The sequence below is a fragment of the Arvicola amphibius genome, chromosome 4 (assembly GCF_903992535.2).
Source record: "Arvicola amphibius chromosome 4, mArvAmp1.2, whole genome shotgun sequence".
In the NCBI taxonomy this organism is placed as follows: Eukaryota; Metazoa; Chordata; class Mammalia; order Rodentia; family Cricetidae; genus Arvicola; species Arvicola amphibius.
The window spans coordinates 8113782-8126930 of NC_052050.1; the positions used below are offsets into that span (position 1 = coordinate 8113782).

Here is a 13149-nt window from a genome sequence, read left to right on the forward strand (position 1 = left end):
CGAGGCTCAGGCAGACGATGGCACTTCTGTAGTAGATTAGAGCCAGCATCTCCCTTGCTCACCTGTGGCTGTGTCCCCACAGGCACAATGGGAGCCTTAGTTTGGCTATGTTTGGCGATACACAGAGATAAACAGGTGTGAGTCTGCCAATCCCTCCCCACCTGAGGATGGGGATTGTGGGAACAGTGTGGGGGCGTCGGGCCCTGGGGTGCTTGCACCTGCTTGGGTAGGAGGGCTGAGACAGCTGTCAACCCAGTTAGAGAGTCATATGCAGACACCTAGCCACTGGCACCCTGAATGAAGAGGTGACCTGGGGGAGAGGCTAGGGGCAAGCATCAGCTAGGGCCTGGCTCCTTAAGTGTTGGTGGATTATATAGGAGCCACCTGTAGGGGCTCTAGCAACTTGGAGCCATCCTGTGAGAGACTCAAGATGGAGGAGGTCATCGCGGGGCTGGAAGGGCTCACGTTCACCTTCGAGCGGGATGTGGAGTTGCAGAAGGGGACTGGGCTCCTGCCTTTCCAAGGCATGGACAGTGAGTGGCAATGGCCTGGTTCCCCTGCCCGGGTCCTTGAAGATGTCCTCCCTGACTTCCTACCGTCTGTCCGATAGGGCTTCTGGGAGGTTCACGGTCCAGGACAGACAGATTTCCAAACTTCTCCCTGGCCTTCAGGGCTCCCTGGCTGCCCCCAAAGACTTGCACCTCCTGTCTCAGAGATATCCTGAGTTTAAGTGGAATTTAGAGGCTGGCTCCGGAAGGCCAGGGTGGGGTGGGGGGAGAGGACTTAGGAAGAGGGTACCTTTGACTCACAGTTGCCACAACAGGGGACAAATGACAGCTGCTTCGGATGGCAGAAACCATAGCCAGCATGAGGCTGAGACAGGAGGATTGCTATGAGTTCCAGGCCAACCTGGACTCCAGAATCAGACCTTGTGTCATAAACAAAAAAACAAGGGAACAACACCGGAAAGGAAAAACCCAAAGATGGTAGCCAGGAAGACTACTCGGGGCCTCACACAGATCCAAGCCCATAGGAGGCTTAGGTGGGACTTGCTGAAGAGGAACTTGAGGTACCCTGGCAGGGAGCTCAGCTCTGGGGAAGCCACCTTCTCCTCTGTTCTCTTCTCCAGAGTCCAACTCAGCTGTATGCAACTTCTTCGCTAAAGGGCTCTGTGAGAAAGGTGAGTGAGGCCAGCCTAGGCTGGGCAGGAACAGGAACGGGAATGGCTGCATGGGCCTTGCTGGGTTCAGCTGGGGAGTAGGAGAAAGTGTGAGATTTGCACCTGGGGTAGGACAGGATTCAGCCTCACGAGGACAGCAGTGGCCTGATGGTGGCCTACCCCCTGGCATTTGTACCAGGGTAATGGGCTACACCATCCCCTCTTTAAAAAATTTTCTTTCATTATGAGTACCTGTGTGTGGTTATACAAACATAAACACATGTGTCCTTGGAAACCAGAGGTATTGGATCTGTCTGGAACAATAATTACAGGTGTTTGTGAGCTGCCTACCATGGGTGCTGGAAACCAAACTCAGAGCCTTTGGAAGAGCTGCCAGTGTTCTTAACCACTCTCTATCGGCGATCTCTCCAGCCCCAAACCCTCTTCTTGATGGAGGTAGTGGTGTGTCAGGCTTTTTGGCTGTGTTCTCAGGTTTCTGTCTGCCTTAATCTAACCCATCCTCTTCCCAACCAGGCCTCCCCACCTTGAATCAACATGGAAACTAGTAAGAACATCCAGACTATTTCTTTTGCCCTTAGGTAGCCCCTGGAGTGATGGCTACTGCTGTTCAAGGATCTCTCTCTCAAATCCCTCCCCCAGAAGTAGCCTGACTTACTCCCAGGTCTCTGGCCTTCTCTTCTGAATTGTGTGTCATTTTGAGGTTTCTCCAATAGAGACATACAGTTGCCAAAGTACCTTACCCCTAACAGCTGGGTTTCCCATTCCTCCCCAAAGCCTACCTATAGATCCAGGTGAAGAGGTTCTTTAGGGGCATGCCTGGGGGACCCTTATTCTTCTGTTCCTAAAATCCAGGAGGTGGGAGGTCAGACAAGGAGGACCCCGAGCCTGTTTGTCCACTTTCAGATGGTTGATGGGAAGAGAAAGGAGTTCACTGGTCATTCAGGGCTCTGGGCAACTGGAACCTTCCAGGTCCATTACAGACCGAGTCTCCTAGGAGTCACCGGACTCAAAGAGATGGCTTCTTTCTTGCAAAGAAAGCAAGTTGCTATTGAGGAAGGTCATAGCACTAGGGATGTGCATGGGGAAGGGGAAAGGGGCACTAGAGGGCATTCCAGTCAAGCATGACACAGGTCCTGTTTAGCCACAACCCTCCCTTCTGCTGGCAGTATCTCCTGAATAAAGACACCAAGGTGGTCAGACCTAACTTTTCTAGTGCCTGGCCATTGTAACAGTCACCTATTTCATAGTTATGTTATTCTTTAGTTTTTTTTTTTTTTTTTTTTTTTGAGACATAGTTTCTCTAGCTTTGGAGCCTGTTCTAGAACTCATTCTTTGGAGCTGGCCTCGAACTCACAGAGATCCGCCTGTCTTTGCCTCCCAAGTGCTGGGATTAAAGGCACGTGCCACCACCACCCAGCCGGCTGCATTGTTTGGGTTTTGTTGTTGTTGTTTTGTTTTTGTTTTTTTTTTGTTTTTTGTTTTCCGAGACAGGATTTCTCTGTAGCTTTGGAGCCTGTCCTGGAACTAGCTCTTGTAGACCAGGCTGGCCTTGAATTCACAGAGATCCGCCTGCCTCTGCCTCCTGAGTGCTGGGATTAAAGGCGTGCGCCACCACTGCCCAGCCGGCTGCATTGTTCTTAACTTTTGAAGTCATGAATGCATGCTTAGCAGGTGCTCCGTGGGTAGCCTAACATACATTAGGCCTGTGGTCCCTAGCATGCATGCATAAACTGAGCATGCCTGTAATCTCAGCACTCAAGAACTGGGGGGCAGAAGGATCAGAAATCCAAGGTCATTCTTGGCAACACAGTAATTTGAGCCCAGCCTGGGCTACATGAGACCCTATTTCAAAACATAAGAGAGATGATTCCGCAGGTAAAGGCTTTTGCTTCTCTCATAGAGGACCCTGCTGTAGTTCCCAGCAACCACTTGGCAGCTGACAACAGTCTGTATTGCGGTTCTAGGGGATCAGATGCCTCTTCTGACCTCTGAGGGCTCCTGTACACACAATGTGCACACACACACACACACACACACACACACACACACTCACTCAGGCACACACACAAACACATACAAATAAAGACAAGAAATAAACCCAAAACATTTCCCCTCGCTGCAAAAATCATGAACTCAACAAGCCTTATTACCATAACTGAACTGGGCTGTCTATGGTTGTGGGGTGAGGCGAGGTCTGATCCTGGGAGAGAAGCCTGGTGTGGTACTCTGGCCCCTGTCCCAGCACTTCCGAGGTTGTGTCCAGGTGATAGGACACAGATGACAGAGGTGGCCAGTGGAGGTGTCATAGGCCCTGGCTCCCCAGGTTCCTCCAGCAGGTCAGGTGAGGCCTCCAGCAGGTGCCGTGTTCTGCAGGGATGCTGTGCCCGCTTCGGCACGAGAAGGGCAAGAAGATGGTGGTGTGCAAACACTGGCTTCGAGGGCTCTGCCGAAAAGCTGATAGCTGTAAATTCCTACACCAGTATGACATCACCAGGATGCCGGTGTGCTACTTCCACTCAAAGTTCGGTAATGCCCTGCCTGGTTTGTGGGGGTGATGGGTAGGGGTCAAAGAGGCCCAAAAGGCCAGCTTTGTCTGTCTGAGCTCAAGCTGCCTGCTTCTCTGAACCCTAAGAAAATCCAACCAAGGCTGGGCCCAGTGCGACTGACCTCTAGTCTCGGCGCTAGAGAGGCTGAGGCAGGAGAATCAGGAATTCATGGCCAGTCTCAGATACAAGTTCAAGGGTAGCCTGGACTGCACGATACTTTGTCTAAAAGCAACAACAACCAAACAACACGAAATAGGGTCAGTTGTGGTGGGGTATACCTTTCATCCCAGGAGCAGAGGCAGGCAGATCTCTGGGTTTAAAGTCATCGTAAGCTTCAGGCCAGCCAGGGCTACACAATGAAACTGTCTCAAAAATAAACCAATAGGGGCTGGGGAGGTGGTTCAGTGATTAAAAGCACTTACTGCATTTCCAGAGGACCTGGATTGGGTTCCCAGAACCCACACGGTAGCTCACAGTCACCTAGAACTAAAGTTCCAGGGCATCTGATGCCCTCTTCTGGTGCTCTCAGGTTCCAGGCACACACATGCTTCATATACACACATGCATGCAGGCAAAAACACCCAGACACATAAAAGAAAAAGAAACAAACCTTTAAGAAACAAATAAAAAATAAAAATAAATAAAGGCTACAAAGCCAAATCTGCCATTGGTTAGTCTCAGTGTGGCAGTCACCTCCAAGGGAAAAGAATGTTTTCCACTTCAGGCATGGCTAACCCACACCCAGAGACGGTCAGGAACAGCCCTGAATGACCCACCTCTCAGTTCCTACAAGAGCAGTCAGACCTTCCCACATGAGATGCATTTGGTAGCTGCACATAGAATGGTCATCAGGAGAGCCCCCACCCCGACTTCTTCCTGTTCTCCTGCTATTTCTAACTTTATTTTAGATGAAAATGTCATCTTACCTCCCAAAGCGGAAAGCCTGCATCACTTGATGAAAAGAAGGTCACTGTGTATATAAAGCCACGAAGTTCAGAAGTCTGGTCCCTAAAATTATCTTGTGTGGTCAGGTCTGCTCCAGACTCCCTTGGGGCCTCAAGTCCTTCTTGGTCATCCCAGGAGCTATTTAGGGCAGCCACAGCCACCTCTCCAAACTCACCAAAAGATGGAGCCCATGAATGTTTGCCTTCCCAGTGTCAAGTCTACATCTTGGTGTTTGATTAGTTCCAGTGTGGCTGGGATTATCTAGTCCACTGGTTTCTAAACTTGGAGGAGGGAAAAGGAGAAGAGAGGAAGGGAGGGGGCATGCTGGATCTGCGGACCCACCCCTCATTCAGGAGACCGCAGGGCCACACTCCTTGCAGGTAGCCAGTTCCATTGGTGCTGATGGGAAGGGTTCTGGGTACCTTGAAGCTGGCACAGTCTCTCTGGGGGGCAGGGAGAGTTCATCCCATTCTTCCAGTCCAGCATTGCAGACTGCCTGCTCCAGAGAGCCGAGTCCTGTGGCAGTTCATGAGGACTGCCAGAATATCTTTCTAAAATAGAAGGACAAAGTTTATCTGGAGACTGGTCCCTGAAGCCACTGCCTGAAGCATTTCACTTAGAAATGTCCTTTGACTCTCTCAGCCCAGGTTTCTTGGCTTGGTGATCAGATGTGGTACTGGACCATGTTTGCTGACAAGTAATTTAGGGCACATCATGATTATATGTAACCCAAGGTTTTGCTTTTTTTTTTTTTAAAGCTTTATTATGTATAGTGTTCTGCCTGCATGTATCCCTATATGCCAGAAGAGGGCACCAGATCTCATTACAGATGGTTGTGAGCCACCATGTGGTGGCTGGGAATTGAACTCAGGACCTCTGGAAGAGCAGTCAGTGTTCTTAACCACTGAGCCATCTCTCCAGTCCAAGATTTTGCTCTTAACAGTGAGTGACTATCTCTAGTATTATACAAACAATTATACAATTATATGCTAGATGTGGTGGTACATGCTTTTAATTCCAGAACTCAAGAGGCAGACAGAAACAGGCCAATCTCTGTGAGTTTGAGGCCAGCCTGGCCTATTATGTAGAATTTCAGGCCAGCCAGAATTACATAGAAAGACTGATATATATATATATATATATATATATATATATATATATATATATCATGCTTTTATGCTTTTTACCCTAGGAGGTTGAGTAAGGAGGATTAAAATTCAAAGACTGCCTGAGCTACATAGGTTCTTTTAAAAATCATATATGTATGCACGTGTGTGTATCATTCTTCATTCTTCCTTGTCATGCCACCTCCACTTTGATACAGGGTCTCATTATGTAGCCCTGGCTGACCTGAAACTCACTATGTCGACTAGGCTGGCCTGAATCTCACTTTGTAGACTAGGCTGGCCTAAAAAACTCTAAAAGATTTGTCTGCTCTGCTTCCTAAGCACTGGGCTTAGAGAAATGTGCTACCATGGGCTTCATCAGTGTCTCTATTTAAAAAACAAAAACAAACAAACAAAAAACAACACCTGGCATTCCTTTAAATAGTGGCACATTCCTCTAAACCCATCGCTTAGGAGGCAGAGGCAGGTGGATTTCTGTGAGTTCAAAGCCACCCTGGTCTACAAGAGTGGATTCCAGGACAACCAGGGCTACACAGAGAAACCCTGTCTAAAAAAACAAAAAAACAAAAAAACAAACCCAAACAAATCAAAAAACCAAAAAACCAAAACCCCTGCTGGATCAGCAAGTGCTTCAGAGAGAACATGAGAAGTAGACTGTGACCGGAAGGGGCTGTGATGCAACACTGTGAAGCCATCCTCACGGTGGCCTGAGACTTTGCTGGGATGGCACTGTTTTGGGGTCAGTAACTAAGCCTAAGAAACTTATACGCGTACACACACACACACACACGCACTCACATGGTCACTCACTTACTCACTTGTGTTGAAGCTTGGGAGCCAGAAATTACATTTAGAGACAGGATGGCCAATGCTGCAAAGGAGTATGTGCAGCAGGTACAAAAGAGAGTGGAGGCTGGAGTGTTGCTGCCACCTGCTGGCTAGGAGCAGATATAGCGACGTGCAGTGGCCCAAGTGTTCACTAACTCCATGCAAGAGGCTCAAACCCAGGGGACAGCACTCTACCAAGTTGGCTAAGGATGTGTCACTAAATGTTTTTAGTGTGAGGAAGCTGGGTGAACAGATGAGTTACTTGCTTCTCCCTGAAGGCTGGCATTTGCGTTTGTGAAATGGAAGGGCTGGGAAGGAATGAGAAACGCTTAGGAATCAAGAGACCTCTTTCCTCAGGTGAAGCATTGTCTTGGAGAAGAGCCCTGCGTTTAAGCTAACTCTCTGGCAGACCGTATGAAGTTCCTGTTCGCTCCAAAGCGCACAGGAGGGTTTTAGAGAGGGTGAGAGCAGAAACGTTCACAGGTTCTCCAGCACCTTCTGGGCTCGCATCTAAGGTGGTCCCTCTGAAAGGGGCCCAACCAGAAGCTCTGCTCTGTCCATGGTATTTCCTCCAAAACACCCCCGCCCCTCCATGGGCTCTGGGAATAGTGGAGGGGAACTTCCTCTTCCAAGTGGCTGAGGTCTTCCAAAGATGATAGACAAACAGAAGACGGGCCAGTGGATCCCATGGGAGGGAGGACCGAGATAAACCAGGTGGGGATGCAGGAGTGGTCAAAAGCATGAACCTGCTTATATACAAAGGACAATGGGTTTTTCAGGTAACTGCAGCAACAAAGACTGCTTCTTCCTCCACGTGCAGCCAACTCCCAAGCCCCAGGACTGCCCTTGGTACAACCAAGGGTTCTGCAAGGATGGTGAGAGCTCAGCGGACGGGGACGGGATGCACTGAGGGATGAGGGTGACCCAGATGGGGATGCTCAGCAGGCAAGGAGTAATACTCCCCACGAGGGCTTGTGCCATCTACAGGCCCCAGTGGGAAACCTTTCTGAATTTGTCCGAGGCTTGCACGTCAGTGGAGAAATCTCCCGAGACACTGGGGAATGCAGCCTGGTGAAGGGCACAGGGGCTTCCCAGGAGGCCTGGGGGATTCACAGCCTACCCTTCTCACTGGGTGGATGTGGGACCTTGGCTGAGAAGCCTAGCAGGCTAGTCACATGCTGAAGGCCACTTAAATTCTACTCTTTGCCCTGCTTCCAGCCAATTATAGAAGGTAGGGTCCCTGTGGGTCCCTGGGACTTACGATCATGTGTCTTCCAGTGTGATGGGGAAAGATGGTTCGAGCATGCTCTCGCCATTTTTGGGCTGGGGGAAGGTAAAGAAAGGGATGGAACCCCAGGTAGCATAATCTAGTCCTGCCTTACCACTGAACCACATGCCCAGCCCTTCCCAGAGCCAAGGTTTCTACCCCTGTCTGTCTCCTGGCTTCAGGGACATCTGTGGCAGGAAGGCTTATGCACCCTCTTCCCAATGGAAAGCCTACCGCAGCCCATGCTCTTCCTCATGAACTATTTCATGTTACTCCCTCCTCGGGAAGGGAGGTTCTCTTGGCCATTTGCTCTTTGTCTACTAGGTCCCCTGTGTAAATACCGCCATGTTCATCAAGTCATGTGTCTCAACTACTTCACCGGCTTCTGCCCCAAGGGACCTAAGTGCCAATTTGGGCAGTAAGTATGATTCTTCCGTTCCCCAATCCACTGGAGTGCTGGGACCTACCATCTGGATCTAGACCATTCTGGACTTTGCTTTGCCCTTAGAGGGAGATTGTGTAGATAGTATATCCCTAGTGATTTCCATCTCTTTTATTTTATTTTATTTTATTTTTATTTTTATTTTTATTTTTATGAACATTAGTGATTTGCCTACATTTGTCTCTGTGTGAGGGTGTCAGGTCCCCTGGAACTGGAGTTACTGGAGTTAGAGACAGTTGTGAGCTGCCATGTGGGTGCTGGGAATTGAACCCAGGTCCTCTGGAAGAGCAGCCAGTGCTCTTAACCACTGAGCCGTCTCAACCCCATCTACCTAGATTTTCATGATTTTCATGGCACTGTTGCCCTCACCCTGGAGGTCTGGGTGCTGTTGGCTGGGTAGACTCCAGCCAGCCCCATACTCACAATGGGGCAGGCATGTACCTCTCTCACAGGCTTTTCTAGAAATGAGTGGAAACATTCCCAGTCACTTCCTGAGTCCTCTGAAGCGCTGTGCAGGGCTATAGGCGAGGACTCCTTCCCTGGGGGCTCTGGAATGGGAAGTCTGCAGCAGGCTAATGAGCAAGGCTAGAAGGCTAGAGCTGACTCTAACACACACGTTCTCTTTCCCTTGCCATCCTGTTCCTCCCTCCCTCAGTCCCAAGATAAGTCCAGTCCTGCACCCCAGTAATGTGAAGGTAAGTGTAGCCCACATAGTGTTTCCCTCTTTTGGCCCCAACATCTGTCTGGGTTTCCTGGCACTGTGCTGTTCTCAGGAGACCCCACTCTTTTGAGTCCCAGTCCTGTAAAAGGCACATGGGGTCCTGTGTATGGGGTACCTTATTGAAATAACCAGGCTAGCTAAGGTTCTTTTTATTATAAGGGAAAAACTCACGAAACAGGAAACGAGAAATCCAAGCACAGCAATGTCCCGTGGGAAAAGGCACAGAGAGCATGCACACGGGAGGTGCACATGGCTTACCCTGGGTCCCAGCACCTGCACACAGTCCTCTGTCATTTCTGCACCCCTCCATAGGGCCCCTCCATAATCACCCCGAGGCCTTCCTTTTCTCTAGCGGGTAACACGGAGATGGTTTCTTTCCTTTGCCTGCTGTTATTTTTTTTTTATTATTTATTACTGTGTGTGTGGATGTGGGTGTGTGCATGCCACCGTGGGTGTGTGGAAGTCAGAGGACAACAACCGGGGGCCATTGGTCTTCTCCTGCCACCCGAGTCCCGAGGGCAGAGCTCAGGCCCTCAGGCCCTCAGACTTGGCAGCAGGCACTTTTACCCACTGAGTCATCTTGCCACTGACAAAAACCCAGGACTTCCAGTCCAAAGTCAACTTTCTGAATGAAGACTAGGACAATTCATAAATTTCCCTGGTTCCTAGGTTCCCCATTGTTACCAGGCATCAGTGAGAACTCATGGGGCAAGGGTCAGCACACTGCTGTCTTCAGGCAATGTCCAGCTTATCATACCTCCCCACCCCTACCTCAATGCTGGAAACTGGATCCAGAGTCCTAGGTGGCTAGGCCAGTGTTCTATTACTGAGCAACAGCTAACATCCCCAGCCTCCCAATGCGTGACTCCCCCCTCCTTCCCTCCCACTTTCTTTCTTTTGAGGTTTTTGTTGTTGTTGTTTTTTTTTAAAGATTTATTTATTTATTATGTATACAACATTCCTTCCATGTATGCTTGCATGCCAGAAGAGGGCACTAGATCTCATTACAGATGGCTGTGAGCCACCATGTGGTTCCTGGGAATTGAACTCAGGACCTCTGAGCCATCTCTCTAGCCCCTGTTGTTGTTGTTGTTGTTTTTAAGACAGGGTCTCACTATTTAGCTCTGACTGAGGTCTGGCTGGCCTGGGACTTTTTGTGTAAACCAGGCTGGTCTCACATTCAGAGATCCACCTGCCTCTGCCTCCCCAGTGCTGGGACTGGAGGCAGGTGTCATCACTCCTGGACAATGGCATTTTCTGTGAGAGATGAGAAGCAGCTGTGGGGAGGGCCGGAGAGATAGTTCAGTGGTTCAGAGTAGGTACTGCTCTGATAGAGGACCCCAGTTTAGTTGCCAGCACCCAGGGGAACTGATTCCTCCAGCCTCTCTGGGCACCAGCACCCACTTGTGCAAACCCACACATATGTACATCCTTAATCAAAACTCAAAAGGTTGAAGGGAAATGAGAAGACTATTTTATGTGGTGGAATAATCTTTCCAGGGCTCGTAGCCACCTTACTGGACTGGCATCGCCTCTTCCGTCACCTGCACATTGCCTCTATGGTTTGAATGTGCTAGGATCACTCCGCTCCAGGCTGGGTGTCCTCAGGGCAGGAGTGCCAGGCTGGTGCCTAGGGGGAGGTCTCAAGCATCCTCATGGGACTAGATCCTGATGAGAGTGGTTGTTATGAACCAAGTTGAGCTTTCCCGACTTACTTGCTCACCAGACTTCTGCATGCACCTGCTCCCTCTTCACTTGGTACAGCACAAGGCCCCGCCCAGGAGCCGAGCAGACACCTCTTACAGGTCTTAGCCCTCAACCTCCAGAATGTGAGATCAGCAAACCTCTTGTCTTTTTTTTTTTTTTAAAAAAGAGGGGAATGTTGTGTTGTGTAATATTTGTTTGCACTGACACTCCAAGTTTTATATATGTTTTTTACATATGTTTTTTACTTAACTTTTATTTTATGTGCACTGGTGTAAAGGTGTCAGATCCCCCAGAACTGAAGTTACAGACAGTTGTGGTCCGCCATGTGGGTGCTGGGAATTGAACCCAGGTCCTCTGGAAGAGCAATCAGTGTTCTTAACCACTGAGTCGTCTCTCTAGCCCCATATCTCTTCTCTTTTGAAATTAATGAGAAGCAGGGAATTTCTTCCAAAGGCAGTGTTAGATAAAAGTGTCAATAACACTGAGGAGGTGGAGGCAGAAGGTTCAGGTTCAAGGCCACCCTTGGCTACACCTAGAATTTGAGGCTAGCCAGAGTCACCATGGGACACTGTCTCAAAAATAAAGTGTGTGTGTGTGTGTGTGTGTGTGTGTAACATGCTCAAGTCATGTCATATAAAATTCTTGAAGAACTAATTAAAAAATACATTGGGAATAGCAAAACAAATAAATGCCAGCGCCCCCATCCCAAAGCAATCTCTCATGTCAAAATACAAAAACCAGACCCCCAAACCTCAGAACCTGGGTATTTGGGTGACCGTGTCTACACCAGGAGTCTCTGCAGCACGGGTACCTCCTGGATCTCTGTCTGCAGCTTGTCAACCAGCCCGGGGATGGAACAGCTCCAGCTTCCTCTGGCAACACTCTAGCAGTCCCTTCCCTGGCAAGGTTCACGGTCTACCATCAGAAGAGGCGGACCCTGCCTCCTGCCTGCAGCTCAAGCGTCCCACCCGCCCCATAGGTAAGTGAAGGAGCCCGCAGGGCAGGGAGAGCGCTTCGGTCTCCTGAGGGCTTCAGGGGAGATGCTGAACATTTAGTTGGAGACCGTGATTCCACATCTGCAGCAGATGAGGATGCCACGCTGGGCTTCAGGGATGTGAATGGAGAGAATCGAGAGTCTGGTGGGAAGGCGCATAACTGTAATCCCAGCATGCACCGGGCAGTCTGGAGGACTGCACCAAGTCCGAAGCTCATTTAATCTACCTAGTGAGCTCCAGGCCAGACAGGCTGTGTGCCAAGTGAGTCCCTGTCTGAAAAGAAAACTGATCTGCTGGGTGTTGTGGTGTATACCTTTGGTCCCAGCACTCTGAAAGCAGAGGCAGGGGATCTCTGTGAGTTGGAGGTCAGCCTAGTCTACAGAGTGAGTTCCAGGTAAACTAGGGCTCCATAGTAATATCTTGTCTCAAGATAAATAAGCAAAATACAAAAAAATAAACAATGCCTTTATGAGGTAGATTATCGTCAGCCCTGCACTGTGTTTTTTCTCTTTAACCAAACAAATGATCAGGTGGCACACACCTTTAATCCCAGCACTCAGGAGGCAGAGGCAGGTGGATCTCTGTGAGTTCGAGGCCAGCCTGGTCTACAGAGGGAACTGAATTCCAGGACTGCCAGGGCTACACAGAGAAACCCTGTCTTGGAAAACAAAAAACAAACAAAAAAGTGGAGGCAGGAGGATCAGAAGTTTAAGGTCATCTTTAGCTACCTGGGCTACAGAAGACCTAGCTTCAAAAAGAAAACAAGTACAGTTACACCCGGGTGCTGGGGAAGAGGGTGGAACTCTTTATTTTCTTGGATGTTTGACTTTGAAAAGCACAAACCATCTTGTCTGCAGGATGGGAGCTGAACGGGAACCTGAAGTCTCTCTTTTGGGTCCAGGCTGGTCTCAAACTATTGCACTTACTAGGTCTTCACACCTCAGCCCTTCTGAACCAGACCCCTGCGAGGCTGGAGAAGCCAATAAATTCTTTTGTTTGTTTGTTTGTTTTTTGTTTTTGTTTTTATTTTGAGACAGGGTTTCTCTGTATAGCCCTGGTTGTCCTGGAACTCACTCTGTAGACCAGGATGGTCTCGAACTAACAAAGATCCCCCTGTCTCTGCCTCCCGGGGAACTGAGATTAAATGTGTGAGTCACCACTGCCCAGAGCTGATGAATTCTTTAGAAAACTAGCCCATGGTTCTCCAGACAAGTGGTGACTTTTCTTTGCAGAATTCATCAGAAGGCATGACCTTAACTTTCTCTCTGTTCTTCCAAACCCAGGCCACCAGTGCCAGTGACAAAGGCTGTACCAGTCAGAGTCATCAAGACCCAGCCTGTAGCACAGGAACTGGAAATCCTCCTAGTAAAGGGGCTCCCTGGCCTCCCCAT

The 13149-nt window shown here is 49.4% G+C and overlaps 1 protein-coding gene across 1 annotated transcript; it reads left to right on the top strand.

Moving 5' to 3' along the window:
* The first annotated feature begins 430 nt into the window (after window positions 1-430).
* Window positions 431-13149, top strand: Cpsf4l (cleavage and polyadenylation specific factor 4 like). Its single transcript, XM_038328962.1, has 8 exons — window positions 431-533; window positions 1130-1180; window positions 3554-3706; window positions 7406-7501; window positions 8218-8311; window positions 8991-9036; window positions 11596-11742; window positions 13042-13149. The coding sequence occupies exons 1-7, from the start codon at window positions 431-433 to the stop codon at window positions 11740-11742; spliced, it is 690 nt and encodes a 229-aa protein (XP_038184890.1). The 3' UTR covers window positions 13042-13149.